Here is a 20,754-nt window from a genome sequence, read left to right as displayed (position 1 = left end):
TGGTACTCATGTTTTGATCCCAATCATGGAATTTTATGTACTTCTTATTAAGCTTTAATATTGATGAATACTTTGTTCTTAATGCTTGTTTTAAATTAGCTACCTAAAACACGTTTTCATGGTATGACTTGATATCCTAAAGGTACTAATCATTACAAGATCCAAGCTTTTCATCTCTTGGATATGCTAAGTTATAGACATAAATTTAGGTTGAGTATCCATATTAATTATTAAAATTTAATGATATCGTATTGGTTAATAGGGTAAGAGATCGTTTATTAGGTATTACAACTGATCTCACATTGTTGACTCAGACATGATCTGCGACGAGAGCTTTGAGCAGTAATATTAATAGTTGATTTTGTATATTGCTCATTAGGGATGATACATGAAAACAGGTCAATGAAATCAAACATTAACAAGTTTTCTCAACTGTTAAACACCAAAGTTCATTTTAATTTCTATTATTTTAATTTCCATATTCACAAACAGATAAAAAAATTTGATAAACCATTCTTAAAGTTAGAAAATCTACTCAACAATCTTTAAAATACAGCCAGTCCATGTGGAGATGATAAATTTTTTCACTTGTGCGCTAACTGTACTTGCAACAAAAAATGGTGTCGTTGTTGGGGACAAACATTAGTTTTTAATGAAATTGTAATCATTTTTATCATTTTAAGTATTATATTTACATCTGCTTATATATGTGCATAATCTTGTTTATAGTTACTAGTTACTTAAACAAACAAATCATTTGTTAAATCTTTCACAAAGAAATGCTGGAGGTGCCTATGCACTAGAAAATTTATTATTGTGAGTATTATACTAGAAATCATCTCACATGATATTTCTCTCCACCAGATGAAGTGATAAATTTCTTGTACAACCAACGAATACTGTGGTAATATCTAAACAACAACTCAAATTATGGACAATATGCAAAACCAGTCAACGGACAAGAGTCATACCAGAATTCTCTTCAACAGGAAAACACAACAAGATTTGAGGAGACACTGAATCAATTCATACAAGTGGCTATAAAAAGCTAGAAAAGCACAACCGCTTTAATAAAAAAAATCTAAACTCACAAATTGATCATTTAATCAAACAACTAACTAATCTACAAACCAATACCAACACTTAAACTAACAAAAATGAGCACTTAAGTGGGTGGAAATGGAAATAATGAAAAAAAGAAAAAAAGTTATTGTTGAGGCAGAAGAAAGTGAGAAAGAAGCAGAAGAAAAAAAGTTGGAGAAGGTCATAAGTGAAGAGGCACAGACAAAAGTTCAAGGAACAAGGGAGAAAAACTGAAGGAAAAAAATGTTGTATTTTATACTTGTTAAGAGTCTCACATCGGACAATATATAGCCTGAACATGTCCTTATAAGTGGGGGGCAATCCTCACCCTACTAACCGGTTTTGTAGGGATGAGTTAGGCCCAACCACTTATAATGACATGTTCGAGCCATATATTATCCGATGTGAGACTCTTAACAATATTTATAGACCTTTTAAAAAGAGTGCACATGGGCACATCATTATCTGAAGTCTTGAAACAACTTCTTGCATGCCGCCTCGAATTCATGAGAGAGAATAGGAAGAAGAAAAGAACCAACCTGTTTCAATTTAAGGAGTTGGTTAGTGGCATAGACACCTCTTAACTCTAAATCGAATATTCAAGAGACTAAAAAGATCGGGAATGCACATCTAAAAGGAGAGGAACTTCACTCGCAAAAAATAAAAGGATAAACGATAGACAGAAAGAGAAGGAATAGCGGGCAAAGCGATTCCAATGCTTAATTTTATTTCTTAAAATTGGACCGATGAAAAAGAAGGAAAAATATATTTTCGATGCGTTGATGTGTGATAAAGAACTTACAGAAAATACACCTAAAACAAAAAACAAATGATAGTTTTATTTTAAGAGAGGTAAACAATTATTATTATTATTATTATTATTATTATTATTATTATTATTATTATTATTATTATTATTATTATTATTATTATTATTATTATTATTATTATTATTATTATTATTATTATTATTATTATTATTATTAAGCACCACCATATTATAAAAACAAATTTTCAAATAATATAAATAAAAACAAATTTTAGTTTGTAGGTAAAAGCTCTATCACCACTTCAGTTAGAATATGATTTGTTGGCAAAATACTTCTCTTCAAAAGCATATAAATAAACATGTTAAGATCCATTTCATTCTTCTTGGAGATTTGTAGGCAAAATACTTCTCTTCAAAAGCATATAAATAAACATGTTAAGATCCATTCCATTTCACTTTTACCTTTTCACATTATTAATTTTCACAAACTTGGTGAATTAATAACCCCAAAACTCTGAAACATTTCTATTTTTCATACCTCTAACTTTTGGAATAACATAAAGAACTCTAACCCTACGATAATTTAAAGATATGAATATTGAGATAAGATCCAGATTTATTTTTTCTTCAATTAATCACATGAGCAAACAATGAATGGAAATATATATTTCCATGATATTGAAATTATAGAGAACCATTTCCATGGTACACATCAAGTTGATACAAAAATATGAATAATTTTCTTGTATTCATATCTAAAAATACCCATTTTTCCCAAATAGATTGAAACATAATTCTATGGCACACCAACATTGCATTTTCTAGGATATGGACACACGCATGACGTTGATTTCACCTAATTCATGTTCCATTACTTTTGGAATTTTATTGTCTTAATATAACATTATTAAGTTAGCTCAAATACAAGATTAACACGTTGTTTCCTTATTCTCCAATTATAATCAATGAAAGCAACTACCAAAGTCCAACACAATAAAGCTCACAGTTCATAGCACATTAATAAAATCTAACAAGAATTTGAGTTAGAATAGAGTCGATTAAAATTTATAATTTATTAGGGTCATGAAACATCTCAATAAAAATTTATTTAAAAATATTGTAGGGGAGAAATCATATTAATTTCACTTTCAGAACATATAAATATAAATTCTAATGAAAACTTGTTGCATTTTTCTATTGCCTATTTTTAAAAATTATTTCTTAATTTTCAATTATATTAATTTTTTTTTTAAACAACATGTTTCTAAGTATGGTATATCTTTTACGTACTATACTATTGTTATAAATACTCAAAAAGAAATATTAAGTAATTTTCTCTCCCACAGATAAACTTGTAAAAAATACCATCTAATGTATATATTAATATTTTCTATAATTTATTCTTACGGGTTTTATAATTATATACAAAGTAATATTAATATTTTAACTTAAAAATTAAATATATAATATTATATTTATATATTGACTTTTTTTTTTAAAAACTATTGATTTATAAATATCAATACTTGTTTGTATTAATATATTAAATAGAAATGCAAAGAAATAATGTTGTCGAAGATTAAACTCCCATCAGTTAATTACCCTACCACCACTTTAATAAAAACTTTAAATCCAGCTCTTTATTAATATTTTTGGAAATTAAGTAACAACATCAAACAGTAATGATAAAAATAATATTTCATAATTTTTATCGATTTAATTATGGGCAAGAACCACCTTTCCACCTTACAATCTTTTCTCCCAACTAGCAGAAAACACCTAAGGCTATAAAATTTAAAATAATTAGACGTTTTCCTATTCATAGAAATAACATAACATTCAACTCTTTTGGAAATGGATATCTTCTTTGAAAAAATCAGAACCCATGAGACCAACTTTTTCTCCACTATAGGTGAATTTTCTCTTAATGTATTATATTTGATTCTTTTTATTAAATCCTTCTCCAATCAATTAACCTATTTATACACTTCTACATTTCTAGACTTTTGGAATATCAATCTTTTCACAAACTCTTTCAAAATTGCTCATTCCGTATAGAAAATAAAGCAAATAGTATTCATCCAACCAAAAAAAGTTAAGGGAAAAAGGTATGTCCTTAATTTACATTATTAGTTACTTTTGCTCTCACTTTCTTTATGCATTGTTTATTTTGTTCTTTACTTTCATGGAAATGTTTGTTTATAACTTACATATGGAACTTTTGAGAGAGACAAAGCAAATATTTTATGGATCTTTTAGTTGAAAATGATTAAGTGATGATGACTACCAAGTATGACTATTTTGAAAAGGGATTGGAACATGCATTTTAAGGGAAAGTAGGAATCTCTATATCCAAATTTAAGTATATGTTGAAAGAAGTTTATATATTGGTTTTAAGATTAATATTAGATAGAGTGTTTTATTGATTTAGGGCCGGATTAACTTTTATTAAAACTTAAAACAAAATTTTATATATAACTTTTTAAAATTAATAATATTATTCTAAGAAAATTATTTATTTTGAAAATTATTGTATTAGAACTAACTACCCTTTATTTACTATGTTAGAGTTGGCTAGAAATTTGCTAGAATTATTTAAGTTAGTTATTAGTTTAACTACAATTATAGGTTGTTGTTGTTTAACTGTGTTGGAAGGTTGACTTGAGTGCAACGCGTGTGTGTGTATATATATATATATATATATATATATATATATATATATATATATATATATATATATATATATATATATATATATATATATATTAAATTTTTATTCTATTTTTTATATTAAATATTTAATAAATAAATATAAATACGGAAATATATATTAATGATAAAAGATGCATTAATTTTTTTTTAAAAAAAGATTACAAATATTCTAATGGCTATTGTCACCATAACAGCCGCCAGTTCCGCACCTAGGCGCTACCCGATTTTGCTGAACACCTTGTCGACCCCTACCCCTTTGAGGTTCTTGTTGTGTTTGGATAGGTGGATATTGGATTAGCCCCTCCATGCGCTCGTTGTCCTTGTACTCTTCGATCCCACTTTCAAAGAGTTGATTCCCCATACCCTCAAAGTTTTGTCGTGGCGGTGGGGTGGCCATATATGGTTGGTAGCATCTCGCACTTGAATTGTCTTGGTAAAAAGACATTGTTGGTTGGGGTGTGGTGTAGCCATATGGTTTTTGTTGGCTGCTACGGTAAAGCGACGATTGCGGGATTATTGGGTTGCTTGGGTCGTATTCATCATCTGAACCCATGTCGGGGCTAGGATGAGATATGGAGGGGCCCGCCGTGTGGTGTTGGAAGTAATGGCTTTGTTGTTGTTGGGTGAAGCCATATGGTTGTTGTTGGTAGAGAGTTTGATAATCTGCTTGGTAAGGATATTGGTATTGATTTTGATATTGGCTTTGTTGGCGTTGTTGACTTTATTGGGGTTGTTGCGGTGGTTGGTGGTTGTATATTTGTAGGCGGGGGTCGTGCAAGTAATACGGGTCAGACACATGTATTTCGGGGGTTGTAACCGATCTATACCAACTTATGTATTTAGTTGGATGCATTGGAAATGGGGCAACGGGGATACGGAGAACATGGCGGGGACGTTCCTTCCACATCAGACAACATTCGGGTGCGTAATTTTTCCAATCTTGGACATCCCATTAATGATTCACTCTTTTGAGATGCCATTTGCCCAAACACGTTGGTGGAGCCAAGATCTCTTGATGTTGGTGGAGTTTCACACGGTCAGTCTGGTGCATCTACACAATGTTAAACCTTATGATAGGCATTGTCGCAGTCCAAACGGATTCGTCATCAGGGTTCTGCTCATGTTGGAGACCCAAATATGGTCTCCAATAAAACTGCATGGAAAAAATAATACAATATATTATTTGGAAGATGGTTGATAATATAAATATGATTCATAGAAAGTTCAGTGGTAATACATCTGAGGTCATAGTGATCTAAAAGTTGTCGATACATTAAGATCTCCCCCCTTGGGTTCTTGCTGTAATCCAACCCTGAACCACAAAACCTTAAACAAAAAAAGAGGGAACATGTCATTTCCAATTTTTTCTATAAGATAGTCAAAAGCTTGAAATAGAGTTATACACTTACTTTGTTGCATAAAGGAACATGTAGTTGCCGTCGTTCGCAGGGGTTACTGTGGGCACTCTCCACCAACTCCATACTTGGAGTAAGAACGTGCATCCATAGAATGTGCAAGTATTATTTTTTGCGTACTTACAGTAAGATTGATACAACATGGCCAAAATGGAGGACCCCCATTATCACCGTCTAATCAACGCATGTCTACTGTATTCGATATATTGCATAAAATTTCATGCGGGAGATTAAGGATAAGGTTATTCAGAAAACTCTTGTCAATGTTGGATATGCATTAAATCAACCAACGTTCCAACATTATCACCGTGAAATCGTATTGTAAAATTCAGATGCAGGCAGATGGATTGATAATCTAGCCAGAGAGAAATGGACTAGGGCTTACAACAACGGGCAACGATGGGGGAACATGACTGCAAATCTTGTGGAATCAATGAACGATGTTTTTAGGACATCAAACACCTTCCAATTAATACCTTGGTGAGATCAACCTACTTTAGGATGACTTCTCTTTTTGCAAGAAGAGGTGAGCCGTGGAGTGCAGTTTCACAATCGGGACAACTGTTCAGCGAAAGTTGCTTGTAATTTATGAAAGAACAATCAGCCAAAGCCAACAACCAATATGTTATAGCTTTCGACTGATTCAACCGCACCTTCAATGTCAAAGAAACAATTGACCATAATGAGGGCCTGTCGATACAAGAGTACATGGTTCTACTGGAAGAATGGTAGTGCGACTACGGAAAGTTTCAAACTTTTCGCATGCCTTGCTCCCATGTCATAGTAGCATGTTCATATGCGCTTCGATATGTCTTAACACTCTTATCTCCCATTTATAAGACCGACACCTTGCTTGGAGTATACAACAATGCATTTCTAGTTATGGCAAAGGGGGAGTACTGTTCTGTGTATGAGAGGGAAGTGGTTTGGCATAATGATATGATGCGAAGAAAGAAAAAGGGTCGACCCAACAGCACGCGTATTAGAACTAATATGGATGATCATGAAAAATGGAAAGAAAGTGTAGCATATGTCGTCAAGTCAGACACAATAAAAATAATTGTCCTAATCGTGGATCAACCTCCACCAACCAATAATTTTATGTCATGTATTGTTATTATCTTTTGTAAAATCAACTAGATTTTATTTAATCGCGAAACATATTGGTGTTACAACTGAACAAACACAAACAAAGATAAAACAACAACACAAACAACACATAACCAACAACAACACAAACAACTCTAAACAACAACAACAATGCAAACAACACTTAACAACAAACAAAGACATAAATTAACTACATTAAAACAACTACATTTTAACGATATCACAACCATCAAAACAATGTCATCTGTGTCATGCATCATGGTCATGACATCAACTTTGTTCTTAACTTCAACCAACCAATGTTCGGTTTTCCCGTGATAATTGACGTCCTCTTTCTCTGCCTCTGAATTTGTCTTATGCTTTCACCAGCTTCGTACTCCCTGTATAACCACCGAATCAACAACCTCTTCATACGGTCCATTGAATAAATGTTCCAAAATTTCATTTTAATCGGCGATTTCACAGCTGAGAAACAGACATGGCCATCTCTTTTAAAAATCGGCAAGGTTGTTATGACAAGAAAAATCAGAGAGAATGTGGGAAAACGGTGGAGAAAAGGTGTGAAAAATGAAGGGGGATTGAAGGTATATTTATTAAAAAAACCCTAACACATAGGAGCCACCCCATATGGCTTCTATGTACAAAATATGTACTTAAGTGCCACAAAGGGAAAACCCTAATTTCCCCTTCAACATTGGCGTCACCTGGGATGGCGCATACATGCTTTTTTTGTACCTTGGCGCCATGAGAGGTGGCTCATATGAGTAGGGCACCCCCCAAACTTGGTTAATTACCCAGGTAAATTTTTTCAAAACTTGATTTTTTTGAATTTTTTAAAACTTGGTTATTTAATTTTTTTGGACTTTGGTTCAATTTTAATTTAGTGAAAAATAAAGTCATTTTTCTCCAAAAAAATAATTATTTCTTGATTAAGTCATATTATAATATCAATATGGTGTCAGTTGCATTCCTTCTAATTTAATTTCTATATTCAGTCCTTTAATTTTTATTGTTTTCACTCTTCTCTTCTAAAAGTTGTGTGTCAACTCTTGCGTTTGATTTTTTCGTTATTATTTGAAATTTTTATCGTTATCAACAAAAGATCTTGCAATAAATCACTTTTATCTTCAAGGAAAACACTATAGTTTTCCACTTTTTTTTTTTTGAAATTGACATTCACGCGTATTTAACCATCAACTACTTTATTGCTCTCTTCTTTCATGAATAACTTTTTAACAAAATTGATGAAATATAAATAATTCTTGAGCTTTAATATAGGTAATAATTTGGTGAGTACATCCTCAAGATTATTATCTAAATCAACTTTTTAACCATAATATCCTTCGAATTAATCATGTCTCTAATAAATTGAAAACACATGTCCATTAGCTTTGACATTTAAAGATACATTTGATGATTAGTAAAATAGATTGCCCTTTGCCTATCATAATGTTTCTTCATACATTCTTGAGGGATTCCTAACTTTACAATCCCACCTCTTAATCAAATAGATTATTTCACCTCTATTAACTAGGGCAACATACCTCGTTTGAGTGGTACATAAAATTTCAAAAGATTTTGGATTTTCCTTCCAACTAATAGTCTTATGGATTTTACTCCTAAAAAACAATCACAACCAACCAATAACAAATGTTTTATCTGCTCTAACGCGATCTACAAACAACACTTTCATTCCGCTCTAACACGGCCAACAAACAACATTTTTTCCGTTTGAACGCGATCAAAACATTTTTCTTTAAAATCAACCAACAAATATGGTTTTACTATCCATAACTACTTAGCTTTGAATTCCCCATCGAATGTAGAGATACGTATGAGCAAGATTCACATCTTGCCAAGAACCCTAATAAAATACCTTTTTTCCCTTTATAGTAAATATCTAGTAATATTTAGGAGAAATCAAATACATTGGGGTTAACACTATTATTAGAAAAATTAATTAAAGGTAATTGTTGTTTTCATCAAATGTCTGGAGGTACACTCAGTGATGAGGGGGATTGAATGCTTTTGTCAGACGTACAAAGTGTCTCCAACAACACCCCTGGAATCTTTAAGGTAAGCATCGACTGCATTGATTGTACCCCGATTTGCTGTTGCATGCATTCACACTTTGGTTCTCTAAAGAGGGGAAAATGCAGAACACAAAGCAAGAAGAATATAATAGAAATGTATATATGTATACAAATATATTAAATAAATCTTGCAGTTGTCTGCAAGTGTATATTAATCGCTCTCCCTCATCAGTGATGTCCGGATGGCTTAGCTACTAGTTGATTGGATAATTGGGTATTCAACTTGGAAGAAGGCCAACCTCTTACAGGTGTAATCGATTCCACTTCTCAAGGACGTGCTTTGCTGGTTTGGAAGACTAGGGATGATGTGTCCCGTCTTGTTCATTCCCTTATGTTTCCATAGAAATCTTCACCGACCCTTCTAACTAAAGGTTTAAGGACCTGGTTTAGCTCTTCTTAGAATCGATCGGGGCAATTGGCTTTCCTTTATTTCACATCTTAAGAAATTATTTCTAAGGCCGCATATTGTGCCCTTCCTTCAGAACATGGATGACTTGTTGTCTGTATGCTAGTGTTATGGAGTTTAGATCTTCTATCTGTCCTCTCGAGTAGCGATTCAAGAATTTGACACGATCTCTTGATTTGGCTGGAACCTGATTGGAATTCGATGGATTCTAACACTGTAGATCTGAGGTCTTGACTCCGTGGAACCTCAGTTTCTTCACCTAAGACGCTTTTGAATTTTGGATATGAGAATTGGACCTGACCTCGAGGAAATCATAGGAATCATAAGTCGATTCCCATATACACCGACACTGATCTTGAATCAACGTTGTTAATCGATGTCAATCTTGAACAGAGTTGATAATCTCCAATACAACATATCAAAGGGGGATACGTGCATGATTAGCACTCCAATGCCCAAGTCAGTTTATGATTCAAGATAATTATAGTGAAACTGGAGAATAAATATTGTGTACATGAAAACCATTTGTAAAGGTATTTATACTTGGGGATTAATGGAGCGGGTTGGATAAGTGGGACTCGTGTTATTGGTTCTTTGGTCGACACGAAACAATTTCCATTTTGATATTGACCTTTATATTTATCTTGATCTTCTAGATGAGTATTCTTCAAAATAACTGCGCCAAAAAATAATTCTCTCTCTACTACAAAAGAAGTTAGATCATCAAAGGTAACATATATAAATTCTTTTATTGTCTTGGTCTTTTCGAAAAAAGTTTTAATAGAAAAATTATATCTATTTCAAAAAAATTAAGGACCTTGCATATAGAATAATTAGAAGATACTATATTACATTTGAAGCATAACTTTATTAATACTAAGTAAATTGTGTTAGAAAAGTTCAATAACCAGAACAACTAAAAGTTAGGATAATGGATCTTACCAAACGTCTTCTATGATTTGAATAACCAATATAATTATGACATTAGAGTTCACTAAGTGAAGCATACCTCCATCACAATTTAATTTTTGACTTTTGGTACCCAAATCTTGTAATGCCTTTAGCATTAGTGGGATTCATATTATTTATAGGGTTTTTTTACTAGAATTATGATCACTAGAATGCATTATTCAAGCAATTATCATTTTATTTTTATGATATTATTTATAGAAATGAGTGAATAGAGTAAACATTTTTTCTTTCAAGACTTTTTCTAACAAAGAATAATAGAGCAACATGGCCATTTGTATTAAGATAATTAGCTTTATGCATATGACATTTAAAGGTCCTATTTACATGGCATATATTACTAAAAAATTTAGCATTATTTTTAGGATCATAACCTAAACTGACTTTTCATAAGATGCTTTTTGATTATCTAGGTTGAGATTCAAGTTGTCTCTTTCTTTAGTAAATTTATCAAGTGTGTTATACATCTCTTTAATATTATTTTTCAAAATACTGCATTTTTCACACTTAATATATTTAACATAATCCTTGTGAGAAGGAGAATAAGAAGAATATGAGCTTTGAATTAAAATACTTTGTTTTTCTCTAAGACTATCTGTTTCTTCCAATAAATCTTTATTTTCTTTTCTATGGAATAGATAGTAGTCTTTTTTGTAGAAACAGGGTGTTTTAATTTACTTGAATATTTATCTAACTTTTGAGAGATGTGTAACAATTCATTATAAGTATGTTCAGTGGTTAGATGACTTTGCTTATTTACTTCGTGGTTTTCATGTGACATATGTGAGTTTCTCCCTCTTTTTCAAATTCACTAGGTGAGTCTCTCTCATTATCGTCCCATACAATGTAAGATAATTTTTGAATATTTTTGTGCTCTTTCGTATCTTCTAGATTTTCTTTGGTTCTGTGGATATTTTGACTATATGTGACCTATCTTTATGCATTGGAATTAATTTGGAATGACAATTGATCTTTATTTACTTTGCTTCTAAGATTTTGAATTTTGTTATACGTGCCTTAGAAATTCCTTGAAGTTTTAAAACATGAGATCCATATCTTCATTACTTACAATTTGGTAGTATTTGTCTTATGACTCTATAACTTTTAGCACAATAATCTTCTTCTTTTTATCATTTTCTTCATTCTCATCTAGCCATTTTAGTTCCATTTCATGTTCCTGCAATTTTTCTATCAAGATAGCTAAATCAATAAAAGACAAGTCTTTAGATTCTTAAATTACAATTACTTCAGGATTCCAACTATTGTTTAAGAAACTAAGAAATTGTATAACCAAATTTTCATTTTGAAAGAATTTTTGTTTCAATAATCATTGGCTTTCTCATCCCTTCCTCTTTGAGGTGCTGTTGAGTAGTTGGTCTAGTTCTCTGTTCTATGGTTGGAAAGAACTAGTTCTGAAAGACAAGCTCAAATCTTTCAAAGGTACTTTGAAATATTGGAATCATCAAGTTTTTAGTACCCTTGATTCCTAGATTTCTTCCTTAAGGAAGGAAGTAAGCTCTTTAGAGGTGAGAGTCGAGTAGCTTGGGCTATCGCTGGAGGAGATTGACAATAAGAAGAAGGTTGTCTCGAATCTCTAGTCCCTTTTTCAAATAAAAGCCGCACAGCTTTTTTAGAGGTCTGAAATTAAGTGTCTTAAGAAGGGTGGTGCTAACACCATTTCTTTCATGGTTGTATTAAGAGTAGGTCCAGAAGGAATTCAATTTTAGCTCTTAAGATTGTTGATACTTAGGTAGAGGGGTGTCTAATATTCTTCATGAGGTGGTTAATTACTTTTCCAATCATTTCAAAGAACATCTTCTTGATCGGCCTAGGCTGAATGAGATTTTTTCCCATCTATCTCGGAGAGGATTATGTTAGTCTTACTGGTTTTTCTCCTTTATGAGATTGATTAGGAGGTTTCTTCATATGATGGGAATAAGAATCTTAGCTCTGATGGGTTCAATTTATCCTTTTTAGAAGGTTCCGGCCCTTTCTAAAGATGAGATTGAGACAATGTTAGGGCAATTCCATCAGTTTGCTCCTCTTCCTCGTGGTTTTTCTTCTTTCTTTGTGACTTTGATCTCTAAGATAGATTCTTCTTCTAAGATAAGAGGCTTTTGGCATATTTACTTGGTAGGGTCGCCTTATAAGCTCATGGATAAAGGATTTGTGGGGAGGCTTTCTGGTGTTAGGGATAAGCTTATCTCTTTTAATAAGCTAACCTTCCTTAAAGGCAGGCTTTTAGTTGATGGGATGATTGTTATGAATGAGTTGGTGGATTTTTCTAAGAGTAAAAATTCTTATTTCAAATTTAAACTGGACTTCGAGAAAGCATATGATTCGGTTAATTTTTCTTTTTTAGAATATATGCTCTCTCATTTTGGTTTTAATGATAAGTGGAGTGGTTTGATTCATGCTTAAGTTTTCTATAGGAATCTTGCAGTTTTGGTTAATATTTTCTCTATCTAAGAAATTAACATCCAAAGGGGATTGAAGCAAGGTGATCCGCTGGCCCCTTTCCTTTTCTTCTTGGTAGATGAAGGTATTATTGGGTTGTTCTCCAAAGATGTAGACCAACAACTTTTCATTGGTCTCTGTGTGGGCTCCTTAGATTTGGTGGACTCTCATCTCTAGTATGTGGGTGACATGATTATTCTAGAAGATGCCTTCTATGAGAATCTATGGTCCATTAAGGCTGTTCTCTTTGTGTTTGAGATAGCCTCGAGATTATAGATGAATTTTGATAAGAGTACTCTTATCGGGGTGAATTTTGGCTTATGATTTTCTTTAGTTTCAATAAGGATCTCTCTCATTTAAGTATCTTGGTGTCCCGATTGGAACGAATTTGTGTATGTCCTCTATGTGTGAAACCATAGTTAGTATAATCATTAGGCATATTTTATCGTGGAGCCATAGGCATGTGTCTATGAGACGGCGTGCGATTCTTCTTAATTTTGTTCCTAATGCAATTCCTATCTTCTTTTTGTCTATTTTAAAGGTGGTTGTTAAGGCTTGGAAGAAAATTGTGAAAGTTCAAAGGAGGTTTATATGGGGTGGTGTGAGAAGGGGTTAAATATAGTTTGGCTTAGGAGGTCTAATTTTTGTAAGCCCAAAAATCTCTGGGGCCTTGGTGTCTGCAACCTTTGTTTAGTTAACCTAGCTATACTACGTAAATAGACGTGGCATTTTCTCCTGGGAGACTCAACGGGTTGGAAAGTTATCCTGTCTCCTAGATTTAGTGTTATCCTGACTTCTTCTATTTTAGGAGGTAGAGCCTATTACATTCTCTGTGTGTCTCACTGGTGGATAGAGGTGTCCCTTCTAGGTGCCAAAGTGGAGGACCCCTCAAATTGGTTTCGGGATAGTCGTGTCAAGAAATTAGGGTATGGTCCACTTACTAAGTTTTGTAAAGACCCTTGGATTGAGGGACATTCCTCTTAGATCTAGGTTCCATCGACTTTTTTCTTTCTTGGATCAGAAGGACTTTTCAGTGGGAGAGATTGTAAGTGAGTGATGTAGGCTTAGGTATGGGATCTTAAGTGGAGAAGATCTCACATTGATTTTTTAGTATGAACATTTTTTGATAATTGATCTCCACCAATTAGTTAAGGACATTATCCTTTCTTCCTAGTCCGATAAGTGGTGGTGGAGTCACTATAAAGATGGTTCTTATTTTGTGGCTTTTGCGTACTCTTTTCTCCTATCTCGTGAGCTTCCTAGAGATATTCAGGTCCCGATGGTGGAGTTGGTTATTCCTAGTATATGGAGTAGCTAGTTTGGCACCCCTCTAAAGTAATTGTTTTCTCTAGGAAACTCTTGCAGCATAGGTTTTCTAGCAGAGATAATTTACTAAAAAAAGGGGGATCACCATTAGTTCAAGGAGTGTCTCTTTCCCTTTCTGTTTGAGGTTTTTCTAAAGTCATTTTTTATCTGTTTATGACTTGTGATGTACTGGTTTTTGCGTGGTATAGAATTTTTATTTGGCTTGGTTGGTTTATAGTTCTACCCATGGATTTCTTGACCATTTTCATATGTTTTTCCCAATTGATGGTTCGCCTAAGTTTATTGGGGTGTCTTATAATTTGACATGTTATGGTCTGGTTGATTTGGAAATTTTGGAATGATATAATTTTCTTAGGTAAATTGGTGTCACTGAAGGATGTGGAAGATATGAGCATTCTTTTGGCTTGGAAATAGTATCTTAATAGGTATGTTAGGAACTTTTATCCTTTCTCGGTCTGACTTGAGAATCCTATATGGTATTTGAGCCAATAGCAGTTTGAGTGTCTTTTACCTCCCTTAGTTGTGTTTTTGTTGCTTAATGAATATTGATGTCGTTATTCATAGGTCAATGGTTGGGGAGATCTAGCTTGTATTCTCTTTTGGTGCTCTTGAGTTTTATTATCATACGTCTCTCATCTCATATATTAGTATTTTCGGTTGATTTTTTTGGTGTTGCTCTTTTTTATTATTGTTGCGTTTTTCTATTTTGCTTGTTATTTCGGTACTTCATGCGCCGCTTTCCTAAATCTTGAATTGTAATATAGATCTTTAGTGCCTCGTTACTTATTTATATAATTTTATTTGCTTTTCAATTTTTTTAAATAATTATGATGTAGTTGGATCCATGTTACATTATCTACTTAGTAAAAAATATTGGGTTAAATATACAAAACCTTTCTGTAATATAGGGGAAATTCTCTTTTTTCTCCTGTAATTTTAAAATTAGATTTTAATGGATCAAATCAAGTTGAATTCGCTTTAATTCACTTAAATGCAGCTAGTGAAATTTAGAAGAGTTAATCATAATCTCTTTTTTGGCTTTATAAGCTCTCTGGTTCCTAGGCGAAAGAGACTTTTTTTTGTCTTTATAAGCTCTCTGGTTCCTAGGCGAAAGAGACTCCTATTAATCCAAAGTTGTGAACTGAGGTATGAACACTAGCTAAACATTGTTTCCACCAGGAATCGAACTCAGTATTCCCCGAGTGTCGTCCTTTGAAGGAGCTCCTTTACCACTGGAGCCCTACATAATCTTTCTTTTTGATTCCTAGTATAATCAATTGAATAGATAATTTATTTTAAAAATTGAAATGTGATGCGTTTATGATTTCCACCTCGGTTGTTTGTTACTTGATATAAAAAATTTGTTATAAAAGATATTATGAGTCAAATTATATTTAGTAAGTTTTATTCATTTCTTTTATAAATCAAATTCAATGGATTAGTCAAATTTAAAACAATACTTAAATGAATTAATTTATACATGAAAATAATATAAATATTAGGTTTAATTACTGTTTTAGTCCTCTATTTTACTTGATTCACGAAATTAATTCCTCTATTTTAAATTTAAACAATTATGATCCCTCATTTTAGATTTAAATTGTGTTAGTTTTCCTCTCACACATTTGTACTTAAAATTAACGATATTTTGATTTTTTAAATAAAAAATCATTTATAAAACATGACAAATAATTGTATATAAACCAATTATTAAAATTTGTAAATAAAAATATATTTTAAAAAATGAAAAATCTCATCAATTTACTATAAAAAAACGTGGGAGAGAGACTAAAACCGTTTGAAATTAAAATAATGAGACCAAAACTATTTGAATTTAAAATAAAGAGACAAATTTTGTAAATCAAACAAAATAGAAAGACTAAAACTAAAATTGTAATTTAGCGTAAATATTATTATTTTTTTGTAAAAATATTTTATCTAAAGAAGTATGTCTTTTAATTTTCAATGCTATTAGTTACTAACGTTTTAGTATTATTTTTACTTCACTCTCAATTCAATATCTCTAATTCTAAATTTATATTTTTCTTAAAGATGAATGTATCACAATATAATAAAAAATAGGGTTAATAGTAATTCACCCCCTTGTAATGTTAGCGAATTTTGATTTTCCCCCCTCCCTACCTTTTGGCAACGGTTTTTTCAAAAAAACCGTTGCCAAAACCTGCCTTTGGCAACAGTAGGGGGTAAACCGAAACCCGCTCATATTACAGGGGGTAAACTACTATTAACCCTAAAAAATATTTTAATAAGGACATTAAAAATATGATATGGATCGATTGTTAATTACTTTTACACTACTAACCAATAAGAGACATGTATTTCGTTAAATTATACTATTATTTTTAAAATATTGATATGAATATATATATATATATATATATATATATATATATATATATATATATATATATATAAAGAATTTGATGAGTTGTAGGAGTAATATTGTTTTATATTATTGTGTATTAATTTTAAACTTAAAAAATATTATTTATTTTATATAAAGATATAAATTTTTTAATATATATAAATTGACCAAGTATATCATTTGCAATACCTATTATAAAAAACAATACCTTTTATATAAATTAGATACATTTAGTAAATAAATAAATAAAATCTCTTATAATAAGGAATCAAAGGGAGAGGATATTTTGAAACAACGAAATATAAATAAATAAATAAAATCTCTTATAATAAGGAATAAAAGGGAAGAGATATTTTGAAACAACGAAATATAAATACATAAATAGAAGAGAATAATTGTTATGCACTGTCTGTATAAAATATTTTACACCTTCACTGTATCATAACCATTCACAAATATTATTTTACATATGATAAAAGAAAAAATCAAATATTTATAAAAATTTAACGGTTATGATTTATCGTCAATTTAAATATCTCAATTAAATTTTAAATAGAATTAATGGATTGTTTAATAAACATATTTTTAAAAGATATGAAAAAGGCACAATCCTTTGACAAGTAGATTCAACATAAACGGATAACAACAACTTTATTATATCTCCAAATTAAATAGATAATTAAATAATAAATAAATAATCAGATTTTAACATTAAATAGATCTCTGATTCTCTCTTTGTTTATCTTTCTCTTTGTCATTCTTTTTCTCTTTCTTTGCAGTTTTTGAAATAATGGTGAAACAATCATTAGCTCGTAACATAGTTGGAATCATAGGTTGGTGTTTCATTTTCACCACAATGTTTTTAACTTCTAGTCTCAAGTCTGTTATATTAATTTATGCATGGAAAATCTATATTAATTAAAAATAATATTTGTATAGTTTGGTTAGATTTGTCTTATTGAGTTTTTATCATGTTTTTTATTTTGTGTATGCAGGCAATGTGATCTCTTTCGGCTTGTTTTTCTCACCAGCGTAATTCCTTTTTCTGTTTACTCTATTATTCTTGTTCTTTTTTGGTCATATGATTGAATTATTCTTAAGTTAGGTTTTGTATAAATTAATCATGTTTCAACTGTAACAAAATTATATTTGTTCACTGTTTAAAAGTTGTAAATAATTTATGAGTCTAAATTTTAATCTTTCGTGCAATACTATATCTTATATTGCACGCTTTGAAAGACAGTTTTAAGATTGATCTTAATTATTTAACTTTCATAATGTTGTCTTTAAAAAAAAATAAGTAGATGATGTGGATTAATAGAATTATAAAGTCAAATTTAAGTTATAAAATACGAAAATTAAAAATACTACACACGTTGATATCGATTTTAATTTTAAAAAATAAATAAATTAAACATAAGTGTTGATTTTGAACACGAACACTGACAAAATTTTTTTTTAAAGGTATGAGTGCTATAAAGATTTTAACACAATTTATATATTTAAAAGTTGAAGAACTATATGTTAAATAAATCAGCAAGTAAAAGTGTTTCTTAATTCACACAAATATGTAAATACAATTCATTGGTAAATGCAAATATTTGATTATTGGGTGCAAATTCAATTCCATGATTCACCATTTGACTATTTGACCCAAAAAAAATTAGTCAACAAAATATTTTAGAAAGAGATATATTATTCATTTAAATTATAAATCTATTTTATAAATTAATTATTTAAAATATATATTTTTTAATTTTTTTTAATTAAATTGTATATTTTGCAGTCCAACTTTCTATGGAATTATAAAGAAAAAGTCGGTGGAAGAGTTTAAGCCAGATCCATACTTAGCAACATTGTTGAATTGTGCATTTTGGGTATTTTATGGAATGCCTTTTGTTCGTCCGAATAGCACTTTAGTCTATACCATCAATGGTATTGGAATTGTATTTGAGGTCGTCTATCTTACCATATTTTACATATATACCACTAATAAAGCAAGAGTAAGTATTTGTTTTTTATCCTTTCTTTCCTTATATCTTTGTTTTGTAAGTTATATTATGTAACTCATCATATTTTCTTTTAATAATTTCAGAAAAAACTAGTGCTTTATCTTTTTATTGAGGCTATTTTCTTTGCCGCCATTGTTCTTATTACAATGTTGGCAGTGCATGGCACTACAAAAAGGTCTTTAATTGTTGGTGTTATATGTGATATCTTCAACATAATGATGTATGTGTCTCCTCTTACAATCATGGTATGTCTCATTTAATAAATATTGTAAAATTTAACTTGATATCATATATATATATATATATATATATATATATATATATATATATATATATATATATATATATATATATATATATATATATATATATATATATATATATATATATATATATACTTCAATTATATTAATTGTCTATTGGTCTTGAATTAAACAGGCAAAGGTTATAAAAACTAAGAGTGTGAGATATATGCCATTTTGGCTCTCTGTTGCTAACTTTCTCAATGGCTTGTGTTGGACAACATATGCTCTTCTTCCCCCCTTTGATATTTATGTCTTGGTAATTAATTTATTCATTACTTGCTTATTGTTTGTCTTTAATTTTTTGTTTAAATATTATTTTAGCTTAAAATATATTAAAGAAAATGTTTCATATATTTGTGCATTGTTCTTGTAGATAAGCAATAGTATTGGAGCAGTTTCTGGACTTGTTCAGCTCATTCTATATGCTTGCTATTGTTCTTGCAATGGTGAAAACATTGAAGAAGATGATCATGAGATGAAACCAACTAGTATTCATGAAATCTCTTCTAGTGAAAGAGATAGAGCATGATGATGAATCCTAATTAACATCATAGCTTTTTTAATTCCTTATGTCTATGAATTTTAATATTTTGTTATGTACTTTATTAGTGTTGAACATTGTGGGGAGTACGAGAAGTATATCTATGTATCGTTCCAATTTTATCAGATGTCCCCGAAGGGACGAGAAATATATCTATGTAAAATTAATTAATAATTGGAAAGTAATGAATAATTTTTATTTTAACTTGAAAATATGATAGATGTAAAAAAATAGTATATAATGGCTCCACCTAGTCAGCTAAAAAGGTGTTGGTTATCAAAGAGAAACTCAAATCTCTTAAGACTTTGTTTGGATTGATGGAACCGGATTGAGCGGAGCGGAATAAGATGAAATAAAATAATATTTTATTGTTTGGATAATTTAAAAACAGATGAAGGGGAGCAGAATAGAGTGGTATGGATTTCATTACATTATATCACTTACTACCATTTTTCTTCCCCTCCGATTTGGGTGGAATGAACAAACTAACTTATTTCATCCAAAAATTTCCAAACAATGGAATGGTATCTTCGTCCCGTTTCGCTCTGTTCCGCTTCATCCCACTCCGCCTTGCTCCATTATATTCCGTTGATTTTATGATATCCAAACATAGCCTTAAAGGTTATTTAAAGCGTTGGGGTAGAGAAGTGTTGGGATTTGTTTTTTTAAATAGAAAATGGTGATATTAAAAGGAGTATAAAGGATACTCCACCTCGAAATAAACGAAAAGCTCTTACATCGTATAGGAGAGTTAGGATATTCCAAGTATGAAAATTACAATCGTTTACAAGTTCATAGTAGGAGGCTAACCACTTCCAAGCATTAAAAACATTCTCCATCATACACTTCAACCAAATAATCGCATTACACTTCAACCAAATGCTCCAAACTGTTGCTAACCAAGTGTTTGGATTTGTTTATGCAAGGTTATTTAAGTTTTTGGAGAAATTAAGACCATTGATCTAAAAGTTTATGAATATATCCTTTTGTTCGACGAAGTTATCATTAGATCCAGCTTATCCCTCTTGTAGACATTATTTCCATTAATTCTTCCTTTTCCTTTTGGAGACTATTTTGTGGTGGCTTAAATTGAGGGAATAAAATTTCAAACATGACAGTTTCAATTTTACGTTTATAAGAGGTTCTGACATCTTTTTAGAGAGGATGGGT

At 30.9% G+C, this 20,754-nt stretch overlaps 1 protein-coding gene across 4 annotated transcripts; it reads left to right on the top strand.

The window, feature by feature from the left end:
- The first annotated feature begins 3,592 nt into the window (after positions 1 to 3,592).
- Positions 3,593 to 19,753, top strand: LOC131652750 (bidirectional sugar transporter SWEET6b-like). Of its 4 annotated transcripts, XM_058922704.1 has the most exons (9): positions 3,593 to 3,764; positions 3,855 to 3,960; positions 14,696 to 14,765; positions 17,506 to 17,559; positions 17,722 to 17,758; positions 18,513 to 18,729; positions 18,822 to 18,983; positions 19,177 to 19,299; positions 19,417 to 19,753. In XM_058922704.1, exons 4-9 carry the CDS (start codon positions 17,517 to 17,519, stop codon positions 19,570 to 19,572), a joined length of 738 nt encoding a protein of 245 aa, XP_058778687.1. In that variant the 5' UTR covers positions 3,593 to 3,764; positions 3,855 to 3,960; positions 14,696 to 14,765; positions 17,506 to 17,516; the 3' UTR covers positions 19,573 to 19,753. The 4 variants fall into 4 exon arrangements, with proteins under 4 accessions (XP_058778687.1, XP_058778685.1, XP_058778688.1 ...); XM_058922702.1 differs by lacking the exon at positions 14,696 to 14,765 and having other exon boundaries at positions 3,594 to 3,764; XM_058922705.1 differs by lacking the exons at positions 3,593 to 3,764; positions 3,855 to 3,960; positions 14,696 to 14,765 and adding an exon at positions 15,435 to 15,486.
- The last annotated feature ends 1,001 nt before the right edge of the window (positions 19,754 to 20,754 follow it).

This window comes from Vicia villosa, linkage group LG2 (genome assembly GCF_029867415.1).
Source record: "Vicia villosa cultivar HV-30 ecotype Madison, WI linkage group LG2, Vvil1.0, whole genome shotgun sequence".
In the NCBI taxonomy this organism is placed as follows: Eukaryota; Viridiplantae; Streptophyta; class Magnoliopsida; order Fabales; family Fabaceae; genus Vicia; species Vicia villosa.
This window is presented reverse-complemented; position numbering and strand designations above follow the sequence as displayed.